This window comes from Gorilla gorilla, chromosome X, assembly GCF_029281585.2.
Source record: "Gorilla gorilla gorilla isolate KB3781 chromosome X, NHGRI_mGorGor1-v2.1_pri, whole genome shotgun sequence".
NCBI classification, from domain to species: domain Eukaryota; kingdom Metazoa; phylum Chordata; class Mammalia; order Primates; family Hominidae; genus Gorilla; species Gorilla gorilla.
In genome coordinates this window covers 18,995,207-19,020,085 of record NC_073247.2, presented here as the reverse complement: position 1 = coordinate 19,020,085, position 24,879 = coordinate 18,995,207, and the positions used below count along the sequence as shown (strand labels likewise).

Sequence of the window (24,879 nt, the reverse complement as noted above, 5' to 3'; positions counted from 1 at the left end):
ATGTTGTTTGACGCATATTCTTCCATAGAGGTGGGATTCTTAGGCCGTAGAGTATGTCAAGCTTTAGAAAACATTAATAGTTTTCCAAAATGGTTGTACCAGTTTACATTCTCACCAGTAGGGCATGATGATGGTTCCAGGTGCTCTACATTCTCTCTGTCATGTGGTATTTTCCATCTTTGTAAGTTTACCCTTTCTGGTATGTTCATAGTGATACCTCATTGTTATTTGAATTCGCATTTTTCTGATGTCCAAGAAGTTGAGCACCTTTTTGTAAGTTTACTGACAATTGGATTTCTCTTTTTTGAAGGACTCTTTCAACTCTTTAGCTACTCTGTCCTGCAAGAGTGCTTTTAATATAGTATATACAAGTCATTTGGTGTTTGTTTGTTGAGACACAGTCTTGATTTGTCGCCCAGTCTGGGGTGCAGTGGCGCGATCTCAGCTCACTGCAACCTCCACCTCCCAGGTTCAAGCGATTCTCCCGCCTCAGCCTCCTGAATAGCTGGGATTATAGGCGTGTGCCACCATGCCTAGCTAATTTTTGTATTTTTAGTAGAGATGGGGTTTCACCATGTTGGCCAGGCTGGTCTTGAACTCCTGATCTCAAGTGATCTGCCCTCCTTGGCCTCCCAAAGTGCTAGGATTATAGGCGTGAGCCACTGTGTCCAGCCATCATTTGTTTTCATGTAAGTATTTTCTTCCACTCTGATCCACTCTTGCATTTTTAACTTTCTTCTTAATGGGTTTTTTTTTTGATGGAGTTTCACTCTTGTTGCCCAGGCTGGTCCGCATTCTGGGTTCAAGCGATTCTCCTATCTTAGCCTCCAGAGTAGCTACGATTAAAGGTGGCTGCCGCCATGCCCGGCTAATTTTTTGTATTTTCAGTAGAGACAGGGTTTCACCATGTTGACCAGGCTGGTCTTGAACTCCTGACCTCAGGTGATCTCCCTGCCTCAGCCTCCCAAAATGCTGGGATTACAGGCGCACCGCTCCCAGCCCTTAGTGGTTCTTAATTTTAGAGATAAGCAATTCATCATTTTGTTTCCTTTAGGTTTAGTATTCTCTATGTCCTGGTTAGGAATCCTTTTTCATACAAAGGTCACAAAGATATTCTCCTTTCTTGTCTTCTTGTCCACTGTTTCACCTTTTGTATTAGTCCACTTTCATACTGCTATGAATACCTGAGACTGGGTAATTTATAAGGAAAAAGAGGTTTAATGGACACACAGTTCCACATGGCTGGGGAGACCTCACAATCATGGTGGAAGGTGAAGGAGGAGCAAAGGCATACCTTATGTGGCGGTAGGCAAAAGAGCATGTCCAGGAGAACTGCAATTTATAAAACCATCAGATCTCATGAGACTTACTCACTATCATGAGAACAACATGGGAAAACCTCGTCCCCATGATTCAGTTACCTCCCACCAGGTTCCTCCCATGACATGTGGGGATTATGGGAGCTACAATTCAAGATGAGATTTGGGTGGGGACATAGCCAACTCATATCACCTTTTATTCTTAAGCTCTTTTACCCAGAATTGATTTTTGTTGTAGAGGGTCAGTGTTCTCTTTTTTTTTCCTTCTGATCTCCTTCTCTGATACATCATGATATATTTTTTAAATGACTATTTTCCCCAAAGCTCTACAGTGCCTCATTTGCCCTAAATAGTGCATATATGTGCAAGTTAATTTTTGGACTTTCTATAGAGTCTTTGGCATATTTTTGCAATGTTGTGACAATACCTTACTGTCTTAACTACCATAGATTTATAAATATTTCTAATAATAGTCCTCTAGTTTTTATTTCTTTATCAAATTGTCTCAACTATTCCTGGCCTTTTACATTTTTATATACATATTTGAATTAATTTTTCGATTTCCACAAAAACCTCCTGAGATATTTATAGAGATTGAATTCATCCACGTGTCAATGATTTTGTAGAATTCACATCTTAAAAATACTGAGTGTTCCAATCTACAAACATGGTATGCCACTGTATTCAGGTTTAAAATTTTTGTCTCAACAATGTTTTATAATATATTGGATAGAAAGTATGATACTTTTTAATATGATTTTTCCAAGGTATTTGTGTTTATTTTTATCCTATTATAGATGGAATACTTTTTCCTCAATTTTACTTTCTGATTTTTGTTGTTGGTATATTACAAATATATTTTATATTCATATATTGACTGTGAATCCAGCAATATTGTTTTAGCACTTTGTTAATTATAACATTTTCTCTGATGACTTGTTTGCATTTTTTCTACAGAAACCATCATCTAGTTTGTAAATAATGAGAATTTTATATTTTCCTTTCCATATCTTTGACGTTTTAGTTTTCCCTTGCCTTAAAACTGGCTGAGAGTTTCAGTACAATGGTGACTAAAAGTGATACTATTAGGCATGATGTTTAAGTGTAAGGTTTTTGAAGACATCCCTGGTCAGATTAATACAATCCCCTACTCTTCTTACTTGCAAAGTTTTTGTTGTTAATGGATACTGGTTTTTATCAAATATTCTTACTTCATCTAGTGAAATGATCATACATTTTTCTTCTTTGTTCTATTAACATGATGAACTAGAGGAAACATTATAGATCACCTCCTAGGTCTGTTGTGAGGAGTAAATGAGATTACACATCCAGATTGGTTGGACCGGTGCCTGACACAAAGGAGACACCTTAGGTGTTTCAGTGTGAGGATTCTTACGGCACTGCTTATAGTGCAGAGAGAGGACAGGATGTCAGGACAGACGTAAAGAGCCTCTGAGCCCAGCCTTTTAAGGCTTGGTGTTGCTTTAGGACTGACTCTCAATGTTTTCTCCTTTGTGAACAACAAAGAGCAGTGCTTTAAGACGTGATTTAATTGTCCAATTTGCAATACAAGTGCTACAAAACTTAAGCATCTTATTAAATTTGGCAGAAGAAAAGAGATTCACCTTCACTGCACTGTATCAGCAAGCAGTAATATGACCAATATTCCCATACAATAATGATTTCAGTGCATGACAAATAGGAAACATGGTTGTTGGCACAGATACGTACACATATACACACATATACGCATATATACACACGCATTACTTTGAATAACTCAAAGTTAGAAATAAATGTGAAGAATATCCGTGGTTTTTCTCAAATACTGAAATCTTAAAAGAAACCATAAGCAGAGAATTGTGTCAATATTTATTAATCAATATTAGAGTCCATAGTATTATCCAGTTTACGATGCATGAAATTGTGGACTTGATGATAAAGGGACAAGATCCAAAGGCAAGGAGTGACCTTGATTTGGGTTCCAAAAGTGATGCTGACTTGATTGATGTTAAGTGACTTGGACCCTGGGCCACAAAGGAGAAGCTGGGAGTGATGAGCTCATGTGACGGAGGTAAACTAGCCTCTATTTGTCAGTAATGATTTGTTTCACTAATGGAAATGCCTCGCAGTCAGTTAGTGTTCAAACTGTTTTCTTCATACCCATTTCCAGCCTCTGAGTTCTGTTAACCTCCAGGAATGCTACCTACTACAGACCAACATTAAGCCATCATCTAATAAGTACATATCCATGCTGGCCAGAGAACACTCTTTGTGGCTGGCCAAAACCTTGATTCCAAAGATATAACTGATTTCAAATATATTTCTAAAAGAGAATGTTCTGTGCAGTGGCCTTCAACAGTTGACAGTGTAGCCTCCAGTCAAAACTATTGTGGTTACAGTGTTACTGCTTACTCAAGAGACAGAGATTCATTCTACATCTTTAGTGACATGTCAGGATTTGTTCTGTGGATTTTTTTGTAGACCATGCATCTGCTCCTTGCCGTTTCAACTCATGCCCTCTCTATATATTCACGCTAAAACTTTCTTTGAAGTGACAGGAAGTTCTTGAAAACACTTGGTATGGATTCCCTTCAAAAGAATGGCAAAAATATGGAATTTGGCATTTTGCTTTTACCTTGTTTAGGAAGATCCTCCCAAAGAGTTTGGAATCTAAAAAGAACATTGTGTAAAAATATCTAGACAGAATACTTATGACTCTACTGAGTACGCTAAGCCCTTTACCAAAATAATAGGGTGTAAAAACAAATAGAGCTTAATTTTCCTACACAAATCCTGTGTCTGACAGCTGGTGGCAGAATCTTTTCATTTTCAATTAAAGTGACAAAGGAAATATAGAAAAAAAAGAAAGGGAAGAAAGGTCTGGTTGTTCTTTTAAGTTAATCCTTTAGATATATAGTAAACATTGAAAACAGTAATAAGAGTCTTTAGATGAGTATTTTAATACATCCAAAAATGGTATGTTCAACTTTCATTTGAAAATGTGAAGTTTTAAAACTTTGAATTGGCCAGGCGCAGTGGCTCACGCCTGTAATCCCAGCACTTTGGGAGGCCGAGGCGGGCGGATCATGAGGTTAGGAGTTTGAGACCAGTCTGGCCAATATGGTGAAACCCCGTCTCTACTAAAAATACAAAAATTAGCCGGGCATGGGGGTGCATGCCTGTAGTCCCAGCTACTTGGGAGGCCGAGGCAGGAGAATCGCTTGAACCCGGGAGGCGGAGGTTGCAGTGAGCCGAGACCGCGCCACTGACTCCAGCCTGGGTGACAGAGCGAGACACCATCAAAAAAAAAAAAAAAAAAAAAAAAAACACCACCTTTGAATTAACTTAGATATCAATGAATGCATTTCCATTCACTTTTTGTCTTCTTTTGCAAATGGACACAAATTACCGACTTTATGCCAGGCTGTGTGCCACGTGATGGGAATACAATAACGGATAAGAGAGATTTCCTACCTTTAAGGAACCTGCAGTTCTGAGGCTTAGGCAGTTAGGCAGTTGCCACATAATAAGACATTATTCTTCATAGCAGTCTGGATAAACAGCTGAAGTAGTTGAGAGCAGAGAGATTTTGATGTTGTGTGCAGAGGAATTTTCACAGAGGAGGTAAAGTTTAAGGTACATTTTAAAGGCTGGATTACTTTTTTTGGCCAGGGAACATGAACACTTCTGGCCCAGGACATGAAGAGGTGCAGCTGGGAGAAAGATCGGGAATGTCAAGTATTGGTGAGGTTGAGGAAGTGACTGTGTGAGGCTGGAGAGACAGATCAATGTCAAGTGATGGAGAAGCTTATATGTTATGCCAGGAAGCTTGGATTTTGTTCTACATGGAGGAGAGGGATGTGAAGTAACAGGGGAAATTCTGAGCAGGACTTGGAGATGTTAGCAAAAGCAAGTGTGCAAGGAATATGGATTGGAAAAGTTCAGAGAGAGCACGTCGGTTAATTTCAGTAGCCAAGACAAGAAATAATCAGATCATGAATTAAAGACAGCAGTAGGAGGAGGAAGGTTGGTGAGTTATGTAAGAGTATTACACAAGTGACCACATAATTTATTGTCTGAACTGGGATTTATTTGAGAATAAAAGGAGGCATTTGTAAACATTATTCCCCACCAACAGACATAGACTGTAACTCTCCCAGGAAAGCCAGGATGTATGGCCACTTGGATATTAAGACCTGCCTGAAGAGAAAAAGAGAAATGGATCTAAATGGAGTGTTTACCTTCTAGCTTGAATGACTAACAGTACTTCAACTAACAAAGATTGTGAGCAGTAGAATTATGATATGTTTCATGGGATATGTCTCCATGATATGGAGAATTTCGTTTTGGTGTGTCGAATTTGAGATAACTACATGATTGCCAGAAAATGTCATAGGCAGTCAGAAATACATACTTGTAGCTCAGGAGGCAGCTCTGTGATAGCATTGTGGATTTGACTGGAGCTATGGTCAATCCACTGACTACACTGTCAGGGGATCTGCAAATGTTAGCTGATTTTCATTGGATCACACACCCACTTACTATTAGGAGCTGAGAACAGCTCATGCTCTAATTAGAGTTTCGTATTTTCCAAAAAGTCCTTTTTCTTAAATTTTATCCATTCCCACTTCCCTTGTTATTTTAAATCTGAAAGCCAAATGAACATATAAATTGTAGCAGAGCTCATGATGTTGAACACATGATAGAAGGGAGTGGTAGAAAGCTTTGGGAAGTCCAAAGAACAATGAAGAGGAAAGTATGTGTTTCAAACTTATTCCACATTTTTCCTCCTTACAGAAACCTTTTATGTACTCACCACATGATCTACAGAATCCCAAACCAAAGTTTCCCCAGACATTCATAAAACATGCTCTTATTCATAATTATCACACATGTAGGAAAGGAGACCTTTGAAATGGACTCAGTATTACTAGCATAGGAGCCCTGTACGGAATGTGAATATCAGCACAGTTTCTGTCATGGGAAAGGACACTTTGGCTGGATTTTCTGGATTTTTTTGACTTTGTAAAATGAGAAATTATCTCCTCTGTATGAAACTCAATAGACCCATCTAAAGTGGTTTCAAACTTCTTGACAAGTAGCTGAATATTTTTGACTTATAATTTATTTCCAATTGTGGACACACTGAGTTGAAAACCTAAAAAGACTTAATGCTTTTGGCAAATAAGGGAAGAAAAGAATCTTGCTCATTAATCAAAACTCAATCATAAACAGAAATGGGTTCTTATGTCACATTTCCTAAAAGTGATGGTGGGCAAAATATTGCTTTTGGACTTGGAGTTAGGGACCTAAAAGCCCAAATCTATTAATTTCCCTCAAAATTTTTCAGAGACAGTTTCAGTTATTAGGATGTAGCATGTAGTTTCATAGATAAATGAACTAAACGTCAAATATTAGCTTTCTTTACTTAATACACATAGTAGTTGGGTTATAATAGTGAATGCTCTGGGAGAAAATAAATATTTTCAACATTGCATTTGTAGAACAAACATTATTTTAAAACAATTTCACTTAGCTAATTTTGTTAGTAATTTTATTACTCCATTGATATTAGTTCATTTTTACTGTGTAATAATAGAATGAACAATTGTTTTAAGCTTTCTGGCCTGCCTGCCTGCCTGCCTTCCTTCCTTCCTTCCTTCCTTCCTTCCTTTCCTTTCCTTTCTTCCTCCCTCCCTCCCTCTCTCTTTCTTCTCCTCTCCTCTTTTCCTTTCCTTTCCCTTCCTTTCCTTTCCTTCCTTTCCTTTCCTTTCTCTCTCTCTCTTTCTTTCTTTCTTTCTTTCTTTCCTTTCTTTCTTTCTTTTTTTTTTTTTGTCATAGAGACAGGGTCTTGCTCTGTCACCCAGGCTGGAGTGCAGTGGCATGATCATGGCTCACTGCATCCTCAAACTCCTGGCCTCAAGCAATCCTCCTGCCTCAGCCTCACAAGAAGCTGGAACTACAGACATGCACCACCATGCCCAGCTAATTTTCTTTTCTCTTCTTTTCTTTTCTTTTTTTTTTTTTTTTTTTTTTTTTGGAGTTTCTCTCTTGTTGCCCAGGCTGGAGTGCAATGTCGCAATCTCGGCTCACCACAACCTCTGCCTTCCGGGTTTGAGCGATTCTCCTGTCTCAGCCTCCCAGGTAGCTGGGATTACAGGCATGCACCACCACGCTTGGCTAATTTTGTATTTTTAGTAGAGACGGGGTTTCTCCATGTTGGTCAGGCCGGTCTCGAACTCCCAACCTCAGGAGATCCACCCACCTCGGCCTCCCAAAGTGCTGGGATTACAGGCGTGACCCACAGTGCCTGGCTGCCCAGCTAATTTTTTAAAAAATATATTTTTTGTAGAGATGCAGTCTTGCTATGTTGCCCAGGATGGTCTCAAACTCCTGGCCTCAGGTGATCCTTCAGCCTCAGCCTCCCAAAACGCTGGGGTTGAAGGCATGAGCCACTGCATCTTGATGGTTTTCTGGCTCTAGACTTTGTGTCTGTACAACATAAATGTGAAAAGTTAGCCCAGACATAGAGGAAACATTCATGCTTCTGTTTTAAGTAGAAATGCCTATGTGATACTCAAAAATTCTTATTTTAGTTGTACATCAGAAAGTTCTGTTTCACCAGATCATGTTTACAGATAGAGTCTGAGGCATTGATCCATGAGAGGACTTCATTCAACTAACCTTTACTGAGCACCTACTGTATGCAATGCACCATTTCCGATGCTAAAACACTGCAAAGAGGCAGACAGAAATCCCTACCCTGATGGAAATGGCGTTCTGTGACACCTCTCTAAGTGTGTGCCCCCTTCCCTAGTGCTGTGACTTACAATTCTTTTTACAGCAATTATTATTCTGGAGAACCCAAGGATTGCCTCTTTCTCAGAGCTCTAATGTCAATAACCCTATCATTCTTGGTCATTAGACTTTTGCAAACTGAGGAATTCACATTTAATGAAAAATTTTAGAGCCCTTTATTTATGCCAGACACTGTGAGTTACATCTATTTGAAAAGAAAATTAGACCCATCTAATTTTTGAACCATGGTTGAAGCATATTACAAGTAAATTTTTTATCACTTAAAAATACTTTTCAAGTACTTTCTTTGTAATGTCATTTATTTGTGGAAGGAATTAAGCTAAGGAACCAGATCAATTAGGTATTTAGCACAGAATTTTCAGATACAGCCTTTCAGGAAGTGTTTGGCTATTTATTTTATTTTATTATTATTTTTTTAAGACAGAGTTTTACTGTTGTTGCCCAGGCTGGAGTGCAATGGCACGATCTCAGCTCACCGCAACATCCACTTCCCGGGTTAAAGCGATTCTCCTGCCTCAGCCTCCCGAGTAGCTGGGATTACAAGCATGTGCCACCATACCCGGCTAATTTTTGTATTTTTAGTAGAGACAGGGTTTCACCATGCTGGCCAGGCTGCTCTTGAGCTCCTGACCTCAGACAATCCACCCACCTCAGCCTCCCAAAGTGCTGGGATTACAGGCATGAGCCACCACGCCCGGCCTGAACTATGCTATTTTTAATATTCTAGTTACAGATTGAGACCTGCAGTCATAACCTAAAATACAAGCTCTTAGGATTTTAGTAATTGGCAAGATAAAGCTAAGGACATGATGTTTGTATAAATGACTTCCATCAAAGCAAATATCTATGAATTGATCTGTTAAAATTGAGCTCAAGTCACATAAATGAGTGTGGGCATTGTTAGGGCTTGCTTTTAAAAAACAAATGTCCCCATACTGGTCATTTGGGGGTGCCATTTACAATACTTTCAGGGCATTTTTAATCTAAGTTTAATTTATATTTTACTTTCTCAGATTGCTTTTAATTACCTTATGTAATATCATGTCTTTTCACACTTTCTTCCATATCTTAGATTATAAGGAATTATTTTCACTGTTGCCAGAATGAGTAGAGAAATAAAAGTGAATTTGAACTGGTATACCTTCGTTCACTTATTTATTCATTAAATGTTTACTGTCTGTTTATCACCTGCCAGGCACCATGCTCATCTTTGTTTATGCAACAGTGACAGCAAATAGGCGTTATCTTTATAGTTATGGAGCTCTAACCAAATGGGGTTGACAGGGATTCATGAAGTAACCACAGAATCAAACAAAACATTGGGAACGAGAGGAGTGTCTGCATGAGATGAATATGCAGAGGCAGTGGAGACCTGGAAGCCAGGCTGAGTATTAGTGTCTTTATTCAGAGGGCAGAGAAAAGCCATTCAATGACTCAAAGCCAACCTTGAGATGGGGATATTACCCTTAATTATTTGGGTGGAAACGAATACAATCACAAAAGTCCTTAAAAGTAGAATAGGGAAGCAGAGTGCAAGAATCAGAGAGATGGCATGGTGCGAAGGACTCAGCCCAGTGTTGTTGACTTTGAAGCTGGTGGAAGGGCACCACCAGCCAAAGAATGCCAGAAGCCTCTAGAAACCTGAAAAGTCATGAAAATACATTCTTCCCTGGAGCCTCCAGAAAGGAGTACAGGCCTGCCTTGATTCTAGACCAGTGACACCCATTTCAGACCTCCAGAAGAGAAGACATTTATATTGTTTTAAGCAACTACACTCAAGGTAATTTGTCACAGCAGCTGTAGAAAACCAGTACATGAACTGATTTAAAACTCACACCAAACCTATTGCATTGGCTGAATTAGTATCCTTATTCTCAGATAAAGGGAATGAGGCTCACTGAGGCTGTTGGAGTTGCTTGCTGAAGCCCACCTTCCTCGAAGGTCATGTGTGGGGTCAAAATTCTGCATCCTACAGCCAGAAAGAAAAGCGTGAATGCAAGGAGCAGTTGAGGTGCAGAAATCAACATGGTAGCTACAGCAAAGTTGAGTTTGGAAAGCCTCCACGTGGGAGAGGAAGGAGGGAGCATCAGCTCTTCAAGGGACTAGCTCAGGTGGAAGTAGACATTTGGGAGCTGTCAGCAGAAAAATTTTTCAAACCATGGGAATCAATGAAGTGATTCATGGAGGTGACACAGAGAAAAGATGAAAGTGCAGTGAACTCAGACATGGCGAGATTTAGGGCTAACAAAAGGGAGGGAACCCAAAAGGAGTGCCCCATGTGTCACTCTTGATGCTGCCTCCTATGAAAATATAATTGCATTGTAAAATATGTAAAGGATTTTTAGGATATGGAGGATCCCCAGGGCAGCCAAGCCTTCTTGTATTGCTGTAATGTAGCCACCCCAGGTCCCCTGACTGCTCTTCACCAAAGACCTTCAGTCATCCGTCATGCTCCGTTCTCATGTCAGCACTTTGACACGTGCTGTGTATTCCCTGCTGGTAGAGCTTTTAAGCTGCCCAATATTGTAACCATGGCCATCTGCAGCTGTTTAAATTTAAATTAATTAAAATGAAAGAGAATAAAGAATTTAATTCCTCTGTTAAACAGAGGACATGTGAAATGCTTTATAGGCACAGGTGACTAGTGTTTACCACAGACAGAGCATTTCCATCACAACCGCCAGTTCTGTTGGACAGGGCTGGCTGAGAACACCCTCCCACAGGTCTCTGCAGTGCCACTACCCACTGCTACACCTTCTTCAAGTCCTGACTCAGAATTGAACACACGCCAGCTGCCTTATATAAAATCAGCACTTTTTGTCAATCCACCCTACTGCCCTTACCTTCTGTTTTTTGGTTTTGTTTTTTTTTTTTTTGAGGGGGGGTGGTGGGGGACGGAGTTTTGCTCTTGTTGCCCAGGCTGGAGTGCAGTGGCATGATCTCGGCTCACTGAAACATCCGCCTTCCGGTTTCAAGAGATTCTCTGGCCTCAGCCTCCCGAGTAGCTGGGATTACAGGCGCCTGCCACCACGCCCGGCTAATTTTTGTATTTTTAGTAGAGAGGGGGTTTCACCATGTTGGCCAGGCTGGTCTCAAACTCCTGACCTAGTGATCTGCCTGCCTCGGCCTCCCAAAGTGCTGGGATTACAGGCGTGAGCCACCGTGCCCAGCCACCTTCTGTATTTATATGTAGACTTACTACCTTCTAACATAATATCTATCTTATCTATGTATTGTATTTATCCTCTGTTATTATTGGCCCCATTACTATGTAAAATTCAGGAGGGCAGCAGCCACTCCTATGTGATTATTTCACTGCTGTTGAATGGAAGAACATGAACACACTCAGTGATTTACTTCAGCCTTGTGCATAGCCTATAATTCTTTTTTTAAAAAATAAACTCTTGATGTCTGCTATGTAAAAATTAAAACCTCTAGTACGTGATTTCTCTTTTAACTAAATGCCCGGAGTGCCCACTTTTATATCTGTTTGCTTTCTCGGATTTAAAGTTCTTTTCTGGTTCCAAAGTGCTCAAAGCGAAGTTCCCACTAGATCAACCCAATTTCATCAAATAGTTTTCTCCTCTGAAAACCCCCATCAAACACTTGGCATGATGTTGGGGGACAAGATGTTAAATCACCTGCAAAATGGTGCCGTTTGGTGCCATTTCACACTCCTTGGACACACTGGGGTGATTAATAAACCCGAGACTGTCAAGGTCTGCTTTCCCACACTCATTGAGTTGCTTGCCGTTATTTTCTCTTTTTTTCCCCCCACTTTATTGTCCAAAGTAAAGAAATGTACAGAAAATATTCCTCTTGCCCTGGGAATAAACGTGTTCAAAGGGTCAGTCTTCTGGCCTGTGTTTGAGAACACCAAGTCATATTTCAGTAGGGATCAGCCATACAGAAATGCCACGATGCGCTTGGTTAAGGGAGAGTGGGAAGCATACGTCCCTATCCTTTTGACAAAAGAACTTCTTTATGGCAATACATAACAGGAAATAAACGTGGATAGCCAATTCTGCAAGTGTGAAGGCAATGTTTTTGTTCTTGTGTGGATTCAATAGTATCTCATCTTTATCAAAAAAAAGGTAGGATTGAGAAACTTCTGATGATTCTCTTTTACAACAGGAATTACGAGAGCTGTTGCTAGGTGTTGCCTTCCATTGTAGGGCTTTGCTTACTGTAAAAACCATGGCTAGGTTATTCTCAAGACATCTTTGGAATCATTTTGCTATGACTTTACTAATTTTTTTTTCTACTTAGTACTTGCACTTCAACACAGGTTTTCCCTTGGCAGTATATTACTTTTTTCCCTTACTTTGTTCTTAATGATTAAGTATTCAGAATTATTAATTATTATAATTATTAAGTAATCAGAATCTCACCTCCTTTGGCTCACCTGTGCATTTATTGGTCACCTGTAGAGTTTCATTTCCTCTCCTTTTCTCCTCTCAAGTTCAAGAACCCCAGGCTACCTGGAATGTAACATCCAGCCTGTTATTTTTGTTTGTGTGTTTTGGCATTATAGATCCTAGTGTCAACCGATATCATGTGCGGTGGTTTCCTGAAGCGTGTGCCCACAACAGAACAACCGGATCAGAGGCATCATCTGGCATGACCCACGTAAGGACATGATCTCTAGGCCAACTTGATCTGTGAACATAATTAGACAGGAGGATGTACAAACTAGACATGTCAAACAGATAACTCATTCTCACAAATCAGCTATCGAGTAATGACTTGATAGAAGCGGAAAGCAGAATGGTCATTATATTCACTCATTCTTTTATCCATTCACACCATTGCACTGGGAGCTTACTCTGTTATCAACATGGAGCAAAACCTAAAGTGCAGAGACTAAAGACACAGTTCTTAAAGAACTCCCATATTTCAGGGGGAAATATGTCTGAGTATCTGTGTGCTTCATCTTAACTGGACAAAACCTTTGAATTATTTTCTGAATTTTGACATGTCACCGTGATCTAAAGGTGTAATTGTACAAGTGGATTTCTATGTGACTCTGTCATTTAGCACCATGTCCCTAACTGCCATCAGCTCAGTTAGTGAAGTAATCTCCCTGTCCTGTATAGCATGCACCAATATTTTGACTTTTAACTTTAAGAGAACATTAAACTCTCTGAGGATAGCAACTCTGTCAATATTGCCCAAAATGTTATTCCAAATATTTTGGGGTTCATTCATGAATTATAGATTAGAATCAACAAACCAACACAAAATATTTAAGAAGTCATTTTATTATACAGTGTATAATACACTTTGATGGCAATTTATATGTGATACCTCAGGACAGTTTAAAAAATCCAAAAACATGGCCCCAAACATAGAATGTTTTGGTTTGTGATATGTAACTAGAATATTTTTGTTTTGAACATTTTCTAAAGCAAGCACAATATTTTAAGAACCATACCTGCTGGCATAATTTTAAGAGAGTGAGATAAAACAAGTCACTGGATTTTCAGAAATACACAGCTTCTTTTTCTCTTTTACTGGATTTGATTTGTCTCATGTTTACCAAAGTTTCTCCTTTTATTTATCCTTAAATTAGCTCCAATGTTTGTGACCTTCAGTAAAATAATTAAACAGGCATTCTAAATAGGGAAGTCGATTTGAAAAGCGGAGAAAGAAATAAACAGAAGCTGGAATTATTAATATTTTTGTGGGCAGAGGGGTGAAGTTTTTGTTTTACTTGTATGTGTGTGCCTCAGAACCACACAGAACTGGGCTTATGTCAGTGCAATTCCCCAATCCTAGGCTTATCATCTTTAGGAACTCTGAAAGTGGTAACAACTATTTGCTGAGCAGATGTAATGTATCTGGTAGAAATAAAAATCAAACTCCTGAAAAATTACCCTTCTAGGGGCTTAGAACTTATCTGTATTTATTTTTAAGCCTTTAGATCCAATTATTATAATTTGTTTTTATGCTACAATGGAGCATCCACTAATTCACTTACTGCTGCAGATGTCTGTCTCCTATGCAATATGAAAACAATCTTGAAATATCTGTGAAACAGGATCCTTAATAGCTAACCTTGGATTCCAATACAGTCCCATGTAAAGAACAGATTTATTTCCAAAGAAAAGCAATTCAGACTCCCAAAGAGACATGGCGGCCTTGGCTTGGGCTTGGGTTGGGCTTGCGTTGTCCAGATTGATTTATTTCCTATTCACTGTGCTAACTGGCTGCAGAGTTGGGTGCACCCCATCTCCTGTCACCATCTGGATGAAGGGCCAGCACACCTGCAGGTCACTCCCAGTCTCTTTTGAACATTCAGTGCTCTGTCACCTGCAGCCACTTCCACTCCTCACTCAAGCCTCAGTTTTGATTTTAATTCTTGTCTCATGTTTTTCCCGTCAACCCTGCTGCTTTCTAGCAAGATCCCCTACCCATCATCCAATGAGTACCAGAGATATTCCATCTGTACTTTTTTTCTTCTCTTAAAAAATAATTAAATACACACACACACACACACACACACACACACACACGTAAAAACCATGGAGTCTCACTATGTTGACCAAGCTGGTCACAAACTCCTGAGTTCAAGCGATCCTCCCACCTCAGCCTCTCGAGTAGCTAGGACTATGACACGAGTCACCATGCCCAGCTATCCATCTGCACTTTTATACATATACATTAAGAATTGGTAAATACAAAACAGAATGGATAGGTGCCACTTAGCCAGATATAAAAGAAACAGAGATACACACCAGTTATCACAGGAAATGTCATCTTTTGACATTATCATAAAGTTATATTCTTAGCCCCTGACTCCTTACCATTTAGCCTCTTTCTTTTATTTATATTTAATCACAACATTATGGCAGAAAACTGTAACAGCACTCCAAAAAAGGGAAAAATTATATTGCTAAAGAATATCATCATTTTTTAACAGAAAAACTTACATATAAACTAATTCTATGTCTCAGAGAAGCCTGCATTAGTTTTTTCTAACTGAAAAAAGTTAGATTTGTATTTACAGCTTTATACCACTACCTGCACTGCTACCAACTCAAAAATGCTGATTGCGACCTTAGAAGTAGCCTGCTTTGATGAGGAATTATTACGATACTGTTTAATTCTAGAAGGCATATCCCGCAGTCATGGGAGTGTTTCACAATTGTCATTAATCAAAATGTGGACAGTATGTGCTTTGTACTTTTTATAAAAGCCATATTGCACACACTATATAGGAAAACATCCTTGTTGGATGGAATATGATTTCAATTCTTGCCAGTGTTTTTTAATCCCTAATGAGATTTATTGCTAGCATAATTCTCTTTCTCTTGCTCTAGGAAAATTATATAATTCTTCAAGATCTGTCATTTTCCTGCAAGTATAAGGTGACTGTCCAACCAATACGGCCAAAAAGTCACTCCAAGGCAGAAGCTGTTTTCTTCACTACTCCACCATGCTCTGCTCTTAAGGGGAAGAGCCACAAGCCTGTTGGCTGCCTGGGCGAAGCAGGTACGTTTTCACCTGAAGGACTTCTACATCTAGGTCTAAGGTGTCAGCAGCGCTTTGCAAACCTTGCCAAACTGCGTTTCATAAGACCATGAAAACCAAAAGTGCCTCTCTTTCTAAGTTGTGTTATGATGGCCCAATGTGGAGGGAAGAGATGTAGGAATGAATGTGTTATTTTAAAGCCTAACAGGCTTGGAAAGATGTCCTTTGATAGTAATGTTATCCCTTTGGAAATGAAGGCAAACATTTAGATACCGCTTGTGTTTTGGGAAAGTTCGATATAATTATTTCATTATTTTCCCACCCCTTTGCTGTGTGGGTTATACTCAGACACTTTCCATGCCAACCTGGCAAACCTCACATCTGTACCTTCCATCCCATCTCCTCGCCAATGTCCCTGTCTTGCAGTGGGAAAAACTCTTTTAAATGCCCTGGATTTGGCCAGGCATGGCGGCTCATGCCTGAAATCCCAGTACTTTGAGAGGCTGAGATGAGAGAATCACTTGAGCCCTGGAGTTCCAGACCAACATGGGCAACATAGCAAGATCTCACCTTTAAAAAAAAAAAAAAAAAAAAAGCTTCGGATTTAATAACTCTTCTAACAGCTTTAATATTTACCTTCTCACTGCAGTCAATGCTATTCTTTAAGAAATAGTTAAGTCTTGCCAGGGTCTAAACTGCTCTCCTGCTTCCATCTTCAAAAGAGCATTCTAAAAATGATCCCCAAAAGACTGGAAGAAGCATTTAGTACAAAGTTGGAGTGAGGAGATTCCTACTCAACCTATCCCCATATGTCAAAGGGCTGATTGTCTGAACCCATGTTTAAAGAACAAGGTCACATTGCTTCTATTAATATCATCCCATAGACTGGCCGCTGAAAATTCCTACAATGGATCCCTTGGGCACACCTTCTCCATTCGCCTAATCCTGGTTTTCCTTCTTGCATTGCTGCAGGTCATGTTCTTTCTAAGGTGCTAGCTAAGCCTGAGAACCTTTCTGCTTCATTCATCGTTCAGGATGTGAACATCACCGGTCACTTTTCTTGGAAGATGGCCAAGGCCAATCTCTATCAGCCCATGACTGGGTTTCAAGTGACTTGGGCTGAGGTCACTACGGAAAGCAGACAGAACAGCCTACCCAACAGCATTATTTCACAGTCCCAGATCCTGCCTTCCGTAGGTCCCACCTCTTGTACTATGTCTGTGTCATTGGTATCTACTGCTCCTTTTTACTGACCTTCAGAGGTGGCTACCTCTGTCATTCTGTGTGCTGTACTATTGAGTCTTATTTTTGCATTTTCTTCTTCTGAGTGTATCTTTTGCAAGCATTAACACATCACAAATGTGACTGCATAGCTAAGAAGTAGCATAAGCTGCCATCTAGATAAAGTTTGATGGCTAGAGCCAACTCATGAAAAGACCTTACCCTATCTTGTATATAAGTGATTGAGCCATTTTCTTCTATCTTTGTTAACCTCATGTCTCTCTGGTCCAAGTGAACATGCCTGTTTGAAGTGTTGAATTGGGGAGGGCAGGAATAGCTAAAAGAAGCTTGTTGTTTGTCCGTCTTCCCCGCAACTTCAAATTTGGCTCGAGGCTGTAATGAGTTGGCCTGTCTTCCAGGCCACTTAATTCCTTGGCTTCAAAAAAATAAAAAAATAAATAAAATAAAATAAAATCATGTGTGGGATTTTACCCTCTCTGAAAATGCCCTTAGAATAGCCAACTACCGTTACAAAATCCAAAAAGGGGGGGCAGAGAGGGAAAGAAACACAACTTAAATCTCAGAAGGAAAAATTCCATGGAATTAGAGTAGTTATTCTATAAATATACTAGGTTTTATTGAGTTTTGAGAAGAATATGTTGGCATAAAAATAAACATTTTCAGTTATGGGCATTGACAGATACTGTGTTTTAAGAAAAACAGTTGGCTCATTCACTGAAATTTGGACTATCAAGAGTTCACATCACAAGATGTGCAGCTGAAGACTTTAAACCATGGGAAAGTTTTATGTTAAGGAATTAAAAACATAAATAAAATCCCAGGCGTGAGCCCTGAGAACTGGCACCTCAGCATATTTTAACTCTGCCAAGTGTCTTAGGCTGCCAAGAATTGAGTGAGGTGCTAAGAAACCATATGGCAGAGAACCCCCACAAATGAGAAATAGTCTATAAATTAAACTGTGCCTTTACAAAGCAACCAAACTTGCCTGTGTATGATATTCTCCAGTGGGGGAAAAACTGTTCTAGGCTCTCTGTGCATTGCATGTTGTCTCTGAAAGGTTGTTGGTGAGCATCCTCTTTTATGTTGTCCCCTTAGGATCATTATGTCCTAACAGTGCCCAATCTGAGACCATCTACTCTTTACCGACTGGAAGTGCAAGTGCTGACCCCAGGAGGGGAGGGGCCGGCCACCATCAAGACGTTCCGGACGCCGGAGCTCCCACCCTCTTCAGCACACAGTGAGTGGGGTGCCAGGGCATTAAGCCATCCTGTCAGGTCTTGTGGACATAGAGAAAAATCTTGCTGGAAAATGAAAACAAATAAATACACTATTACAGGTTTCTATGAGATAGGGAAATTGTCATCATCTGAAATTCTTTCTCCCTGTTTGTACCGACTTACTAGATTCTATTCCAGGCACCTGTAGTATACATTGCATAGTTGATGCTTAATTGTTGTTTTTCTCCCTCCCTTCCTCTTCCCCGCTTTTCTCCCTTTCTTTGCTCCTTCCTTGTTTCCTTTCTCCATCCTCTCTCCCTCCCTCCTTCCTTCTTCCCTCTCTTCTTTTCTCCTTTCCTCTATCCTTCCTTTGTTTTTTTTCCTTCCTTGCATTTTCCCCTATGTAATGCATGCTTTTTTCCTTGTCTTTTAAACCATAAATACATATGGGAAAAAAAATCTGTAGTCTCATATCAATCTGAAATATTTTTAAATCAAGATTTTCATATATCACAATATAGGAAATAATATTTTGCTAAGGAACTTATGTTCTTGTTACATAGATATTACTGTAATAAATGTTATGAATTTTCTTCATGATATGACCCAAGTCCACCTACTTCATTTATTGCTAAATCAAGTAAAATTTAAAAAGAAAATTGTCACCTAGATTTTCAAAACAGCCTCTTGCTGATTTTTAAATTATGTACTTCGTTTACTTTATTTTCTAGCTTAAATTTTTTAAAAAAGTATCTGATGATTAGTGTGTGGACAAAACATTGAGAATTAGTCATAGTTTTAACTCTGATGTTTTTAAATGATAGATTGGTATGCTTATAATTGATAACTTGGTATGCTTATAATTTGAAGAAAAACAAAAACTATCACAATGGGAGAGCTTGATAGCCTCTAAAATTTTTGTCAGATAAATGCTTTTCTGATATTCCTTCATAGAAATTCCTTTTAACAGAAGTATTTGATAATTTTTAAACTTCTTTGAGCAAATAAAAAAGGATTATGGTTTGATTGGATAAGTGCGAGCTTAAGGAAAGGAGCTTGTCTTCTTTTTCTTGTTATTTTATAGTTTGGGAAGACATCAAAGAGGAAGAGAAAAACAGGAAAAGGAGAGAAAGAGTGTGGTTGTACATTCAGATTCAGAATAGGAAAGACATGGTCATAGGAAGGAACATTTGCCAGGGTCTCGTGCTTTTTCTACAAATAAAGGTAATTCTATCATTTATTTGATACATATAAATGGATGTGACTGACATATTTTGTCACTTTTTAGGATCTCATCTTAAGCATCGTCATCCACATCATTACAAGCCTTCTCCAGAAAGATACTAAACTGTTCAAAAAGATTTTGTGAAATTGCACAAATGTGTGAGCTTGTTGAACTTCGGCCACGAGACATGCACACTTCCAGAGGCAGTGGGAACTGCTCAGAGGCCCAGACTCTCCTATGTGACTTTAGTGCAGGAAGAACTTCTGTCAATCACGGACGCATCTGGAGACAAGTGAGAAACAGTAGATTGGTGAAGACAGACACCAGTTCCCTATAAGCATGGAGAAAATGAAGAATAGGCCTGTTTAATGCTAAATTTTGTTTTCATGTATGGTGTCGCTCGTTTCTATTGAATTACAACAGAACTCAGTTTTCCCTGAATTTGGAGCACCAAACTCCGCCCCAAAAAGGAGAGTAACAAATACACAATTCACACATAACACTAAGCATAAATCTAATCAATAAAATATATCTTTGACTAAATTATTGATTCGATATGAAAAATCAACTAAGATTACACAGCTTTGTTTATTTGAATCTTTCCTAAGATCATTTTTATCCTAGGTGATTTTTAAATGAAAATGTGTAATCTAAAATATACCAGGGAATTTAAATCTAAAAATGCTCCTACTTTAAGTACCTTATGCTGCTCTTTATGCAAAGGTAAATCAAAGTTCCCTCTATAAATTATGATTTACAAAAGACACCCAAGCCAGAGGAACTCAATGAAATAAGCTGCTAATCAGATTTTACCTTGGAGAAATGAAAATTATTTCTTGGGGATGCCTTTTAATATTTGATCCTATTATGTGAGAGATTTTCCTGACATGTTATCTTATTTATATTTTCCCTTATTTTCCTCAATGCAGATAATAGCTTTTGGTGCACTTTTGTTTCACCATCTGAAAATTCACAAAACTTCCTGCTTCAAATGAAAAAATCCCAACTATTGAGCATGTTTAAATCTTTGCAGAGATTTGCCTTTTCTTAATCAAAGAAAGGTCTTTGTGTGCTAGAATATTATTGGTAATGTTTTAAAAATTCCTTTGATTGATAGAGAAGGACAGTTATTTGCATTTAATTCACCCATATGCTTTCAAATCTAGTATATCTTACTTTTTGGAAATGTTTTATGCTACAAATTAGTGCCTTGTAGCATGAACTTAAGTCAAAACGTGTTATCAATATAGAGTGTTGCAGTGTATATTGTAACAACCTAAAATGCAGAGAAGTTTAATTTAATACTGTTTTTTTTCTTGAAGGAATAGTCACATACATGGTTTGAAATGTGCATAGATATGCATGTCTATATAATTATAAATGCATGTGTATATATATGCAAATATATGTACATATACATGTATATACACACAGACACATGCATATACATGAATATACCTTGAGCATGAATCCCTGGAGAAATCGTTTTCATAGCTCACCAATGGTGAGTAAAGATACAGCTCTTTTAAAGGTCATAAGGATAATATATTTTCCCCATCAATGCTGATTCTGAGAAAAGAGCAATTTATCAAAATTAAACACTGTAAAAGAAAGGTGTCCACATGTCTTTACCTACCTAAGTAAAACAGGAAGAAAATCAGTAACATTATCCTTAGGTTTTGACAATGGTACTTGCTTCTTGTTGTTTTATTGTTTCCTGAATTCATGCAGATGCCTGGCCATTCCTGGGAAGAGTGGATAACTCAGAAGTCACTGTACTCCACGGGGCCTCACTGCAGTGTCTAAAGGCAGATGCAAATTAAAATGCAGGGAAAATAACTTTTCTGATATTGATGCATGTCTTTGGGAAACACATTTATAAACATGGATACCTGATAATAGATATTGAAACCCATTTCCTGTGTGTTAAAATATTTAAAAAGTGGATATTCCAGGAATGTTTTGCAGCTTTGTACAAGTAACATAAATTGGACATCTCAGAATGAAAGTTCATGTTGGTTCTGAATGGTTCGCTGCAGCTCCCGTCACAAGCCGGGATGGATTTATCACATTGAGTTATGAAATTACCTGGTTCTAAGAATTTTTGAGTGGCAAAAATAGAAAACAGTCTTCATTTGAAAACATCCCTAAGCTTGAATAAATGGATACCATAGATAGCTTCTCTTTTTTATTCTGGTGTCATTACCAGCATCTGAATTTCAAGTTCTTAAAATTTCAAAAATTAAAATTTTTCATTATTAGCTATCCATTTATCTTTTACACAAACTTGTCATGAACAAATTCAAATGTTTATGCCAGCAAATTTTTGTACTGTTGCATAGTTAAAAATGCTGGGAGTCTCTACATAGATACAAAATATTATTAAATTATTACATAAATTTAATTTTATAAAATTTAATCATGCTTCTTTTGTCTGGGTAATAGACATTGGACAGATATTTTTAGTTCAGATGGTGATTCTGAAGCTTACATCTCCCTTAAAAAAATCTAAAGCAGCTCTTATGGGCTTCTAATTTTGATATAAATAAATAATTTAAATTTTATTGGTGTTATTGGAAGAAAAATGCTATTAATGGGCTAATAAAACACATGTGTTTCTCATGGATTTTAATAAGCTCCAGTATTCAAATGATCAAAAATATAGTTATAATTTTTTGAATTTTAAAAATGTGATTGCTCTAATAAAGAATAAAATCTATGCTTTTTAACAAACATAGTTTTGGTGCCTAATTCTGTAACATGTTTTATTGAAATTAGATTCATTTCTCTAATATGAGAAAAATATATCCAGTAATAATATTGACTGTTTAAAAAATTGAGCTCATCAAAAATATTGTCATCAAATACAGGTGGTTAATTTGACATACATTGCAGTTACATGCATTATTTTTATTTACAACATTTGCTCCTTAATGATGAATTTATCTGTGTTACCCTGTTTTTCTACCTGGAACTCCATAGAATGATGTTTGCAAACCAACATGTGCTCTTTTCAGTCATTCACTGTTTTAATATGACATGGTAGAGAAGATAAGGTTTATGGCAGGTAATTTTTTGTAATGTGTATTAAACGAAGTTCAAAGATTAGAAATACATCTGTGTCCTGAAAACCTTAGATACATAGCCGACTATATACAGAGGTTCATCTCAACCTCAACACTATTGACTTTTGGGGCTGGATAGTTCTCTGTTGTGGGGGTTTGTCTTGTGCACTGTAGGTTTTTAGTAGCATCCACACTTTCTCCTCACCAGATGCCAACTGCACCCTCCCCCAAGTTGAGACAACCAAAAATGTCTCCAGATATTGCCAGCTACCCCTTGAGGGACGGTACCTCTGGTTGAGAACTATTGCTAGAGAATGATCTTTACTGAATTTGCCCTTTATAAGAAACCCAGTAAATTTCTAGAGCAAGTCCCAAAAACTAAGGGACAGCTAAGAAGTTGTTATGATTGACTTCAAAGGCCTAAACTGTGTTTTTTATGTCCACTAAACAACTTGATTAAAAGACGGAATTTTGACTCGTGTCTGTATCATACAAGTACAAATACTAATTTTGCCCTATGTATCCGTAAATGTCATTTGTGATATTGACTTATTTATTTAATGCCCTTTCTTATGCCGTGGGTTTTCAAGTTTACTCATTTCTATGGTTGCAAATAACTCTAAAACTTATTATATAAACTTTCATATTATAGGCAGAACACAATGGCTAAATATCTGTTGCATGTACTTTAAAGTTTATTATAAAATATAAACAGATATATAAAGATGTTGACTCTTACCTGTGATTTTGCATGGCCAGACTCGGTGTCAGGTACGGAGAGGATTCTCATGACTGTCTTACCTCTACTGAATATTTTAGCGAGTTATATGATTTACGGAGTGATTAACAGAGGTCTATATAAAGTTACTTTTCCCCTTTACTTAATTATATTGTAGTGTGCAGATAACAAAACTGCTACCTTCTCATCCAAGTGGTCTGTAGAATTCATGTCCCTTACAGTGGTCATTTAAAGTCAATATTTATTTATGTATGTAATAAAAAAAGTTGGATTTTTGTGTATGTCTGTCACATTATTTAGAGAGAAGTAATCTTGTAAAAATGTTTTGTAAAAAACAAAAAAGTATTGTAAATAGTCTTGATATTCTGTGACTCATTATTTTCATGTTAGAATTTGTACATACTGGTTCAATAATAAACTATCCTTAAACCAGACCAAGGAGTCGACTCATTTATTTCTTAAAGAAACATTTTTGCTGGGCACAGTGGCATGCACCTGTAGTCTCAGCTACTCGGGAGGCTGAATTTGAAGGATCACTTGAGTCCTGAATGTTTGAGACCAGCCTGGGCAACATAGCAAGGCCCTGTCTCCAAACTTAAAAAAAAGAAAAGAAACTTTATTGAATTTAAGAAGAAAAATGGACAGTTCCTGCTGCCAAGGAGATTCAAAAAGTCTCTTTGCATGTCAGTGTTAATGGAATTTGAGGTCTGGTAAATGTTAACAAGACAGCACTTCATCCTAATGAAAGTATCTTGGAGTTTGACAACCAACACTTCAGATTTCTATCATCATGTTTACAATTGTAACTCCTGTTTTAAGCTGTTTTTCTTTTGCCACCAATATTTACTCCTAAAATTGTAGAGATATGCAATGCCAATAAGCATTCACCTGCATTTCAATACTACTCAATTGTTTTTCAATACTATGTACTATACTATAAGACTTTAAATCTCCATTATCTAAGTAGACTTTTGAGAGGCTTGTACATCCCCACTTTGACATGCAATTGACCCATAATTGCTGATGAATTGGAAAAAATGCCTAAGGAAAAAAAAGCATAAGAAAGAAAGGCTTTTAGGGTATTCACCAAAATAATATATATTGTACCCATTAAGTAATTTCTCTTTCCTCCCACTCTCCCACCCTCTGACCCTCCCACCCTTCCAAGTGTTTATTGCCAATTATTCTACATTCTATGTATATGTGTACACATTATTTAGTTCCCAATTATAAATGAGAATATGTGGCATTTGTCTTTTTGTGTCAGCATCATTTCAATTAAGATAATGGCCTCCATTCCATCCATGTTGCTGCAAAAGACATGATTGCATTCTTGTTTATGGCTGAATAATACTCCATTATGTACATAGGGACCACCTATATGTTGTTGGTCATAATGTAAATTAACATGACCTCTATGTCAAACAGTATGGAGATTTCTCAAAGAACTAAAAATAGAACTACCATTTGACCTAGCAGTCCCACTACTGGGTATCTACCCAGAGAAAAAGTAATCATTATATGAAAAAGATACATGTTTATCGCAGCACTATTCACAACAGTAGAGGTATGGAAGCAGCCTATCAAGGCTATCAGTGGAGGATTGCTTGATGCTTTTATGCCATCTTGAAGTTACAGAAAGAATGGGGGCTCGGATCTTGGCAACACAATTTATGGGAGGGAGAGAAGAGAAGTCCTGACTAGCAAAGGTGGTCTTTTTATGCAGATGAAAGCTCCCAGGTCGCAGCCTTTAGACAAAATAGATGGTGACTGTTTC

At 38.0% G+C, this 24,879-nt stretch overlaps 1 protein-coding gene across 2 annotated transcripts in view; it reads left to right on the top strand.

The window, feature by feature from the left end:
* The window catches only part of ANOS1 (anosmin 1), a 202,472-nt gene extending 178,936 nt beyond the window's left edge, over positions 1-23,536 (top strand). Inside the window, exons 10-14 of one of the 2 annotated variants that reach the window (XM_004063761.4) lie at positions 12,676-12,770; positions 15,464-15,635; positions 16,587-16,807; positions 17,952-18,093; positions 19,362-23,536. In XM_004063761.4, the coding sequence (XP_004063809.2) occupies positions 12,676-12,770; positions 15,464-15,635; positions 16,587-16,807; positions 17,952-18,093; positions 19,362-19,420 (689 nt within the window). In that variant the 3' untranslated portion in view covers positions 19,421-23,536. The remainder of the gene's footprint in view (positions 1-12,675; positions 12,771-15,463; positions 15,636-16,586; positions 16,808-17,951; positions 18,094-19,361) is intronic. The other variant, XM_063703282.1, reaches the window with a different exon arrangement.
* Positions 23,537-24,879: the final 1,343 nt, after the last annotated feature.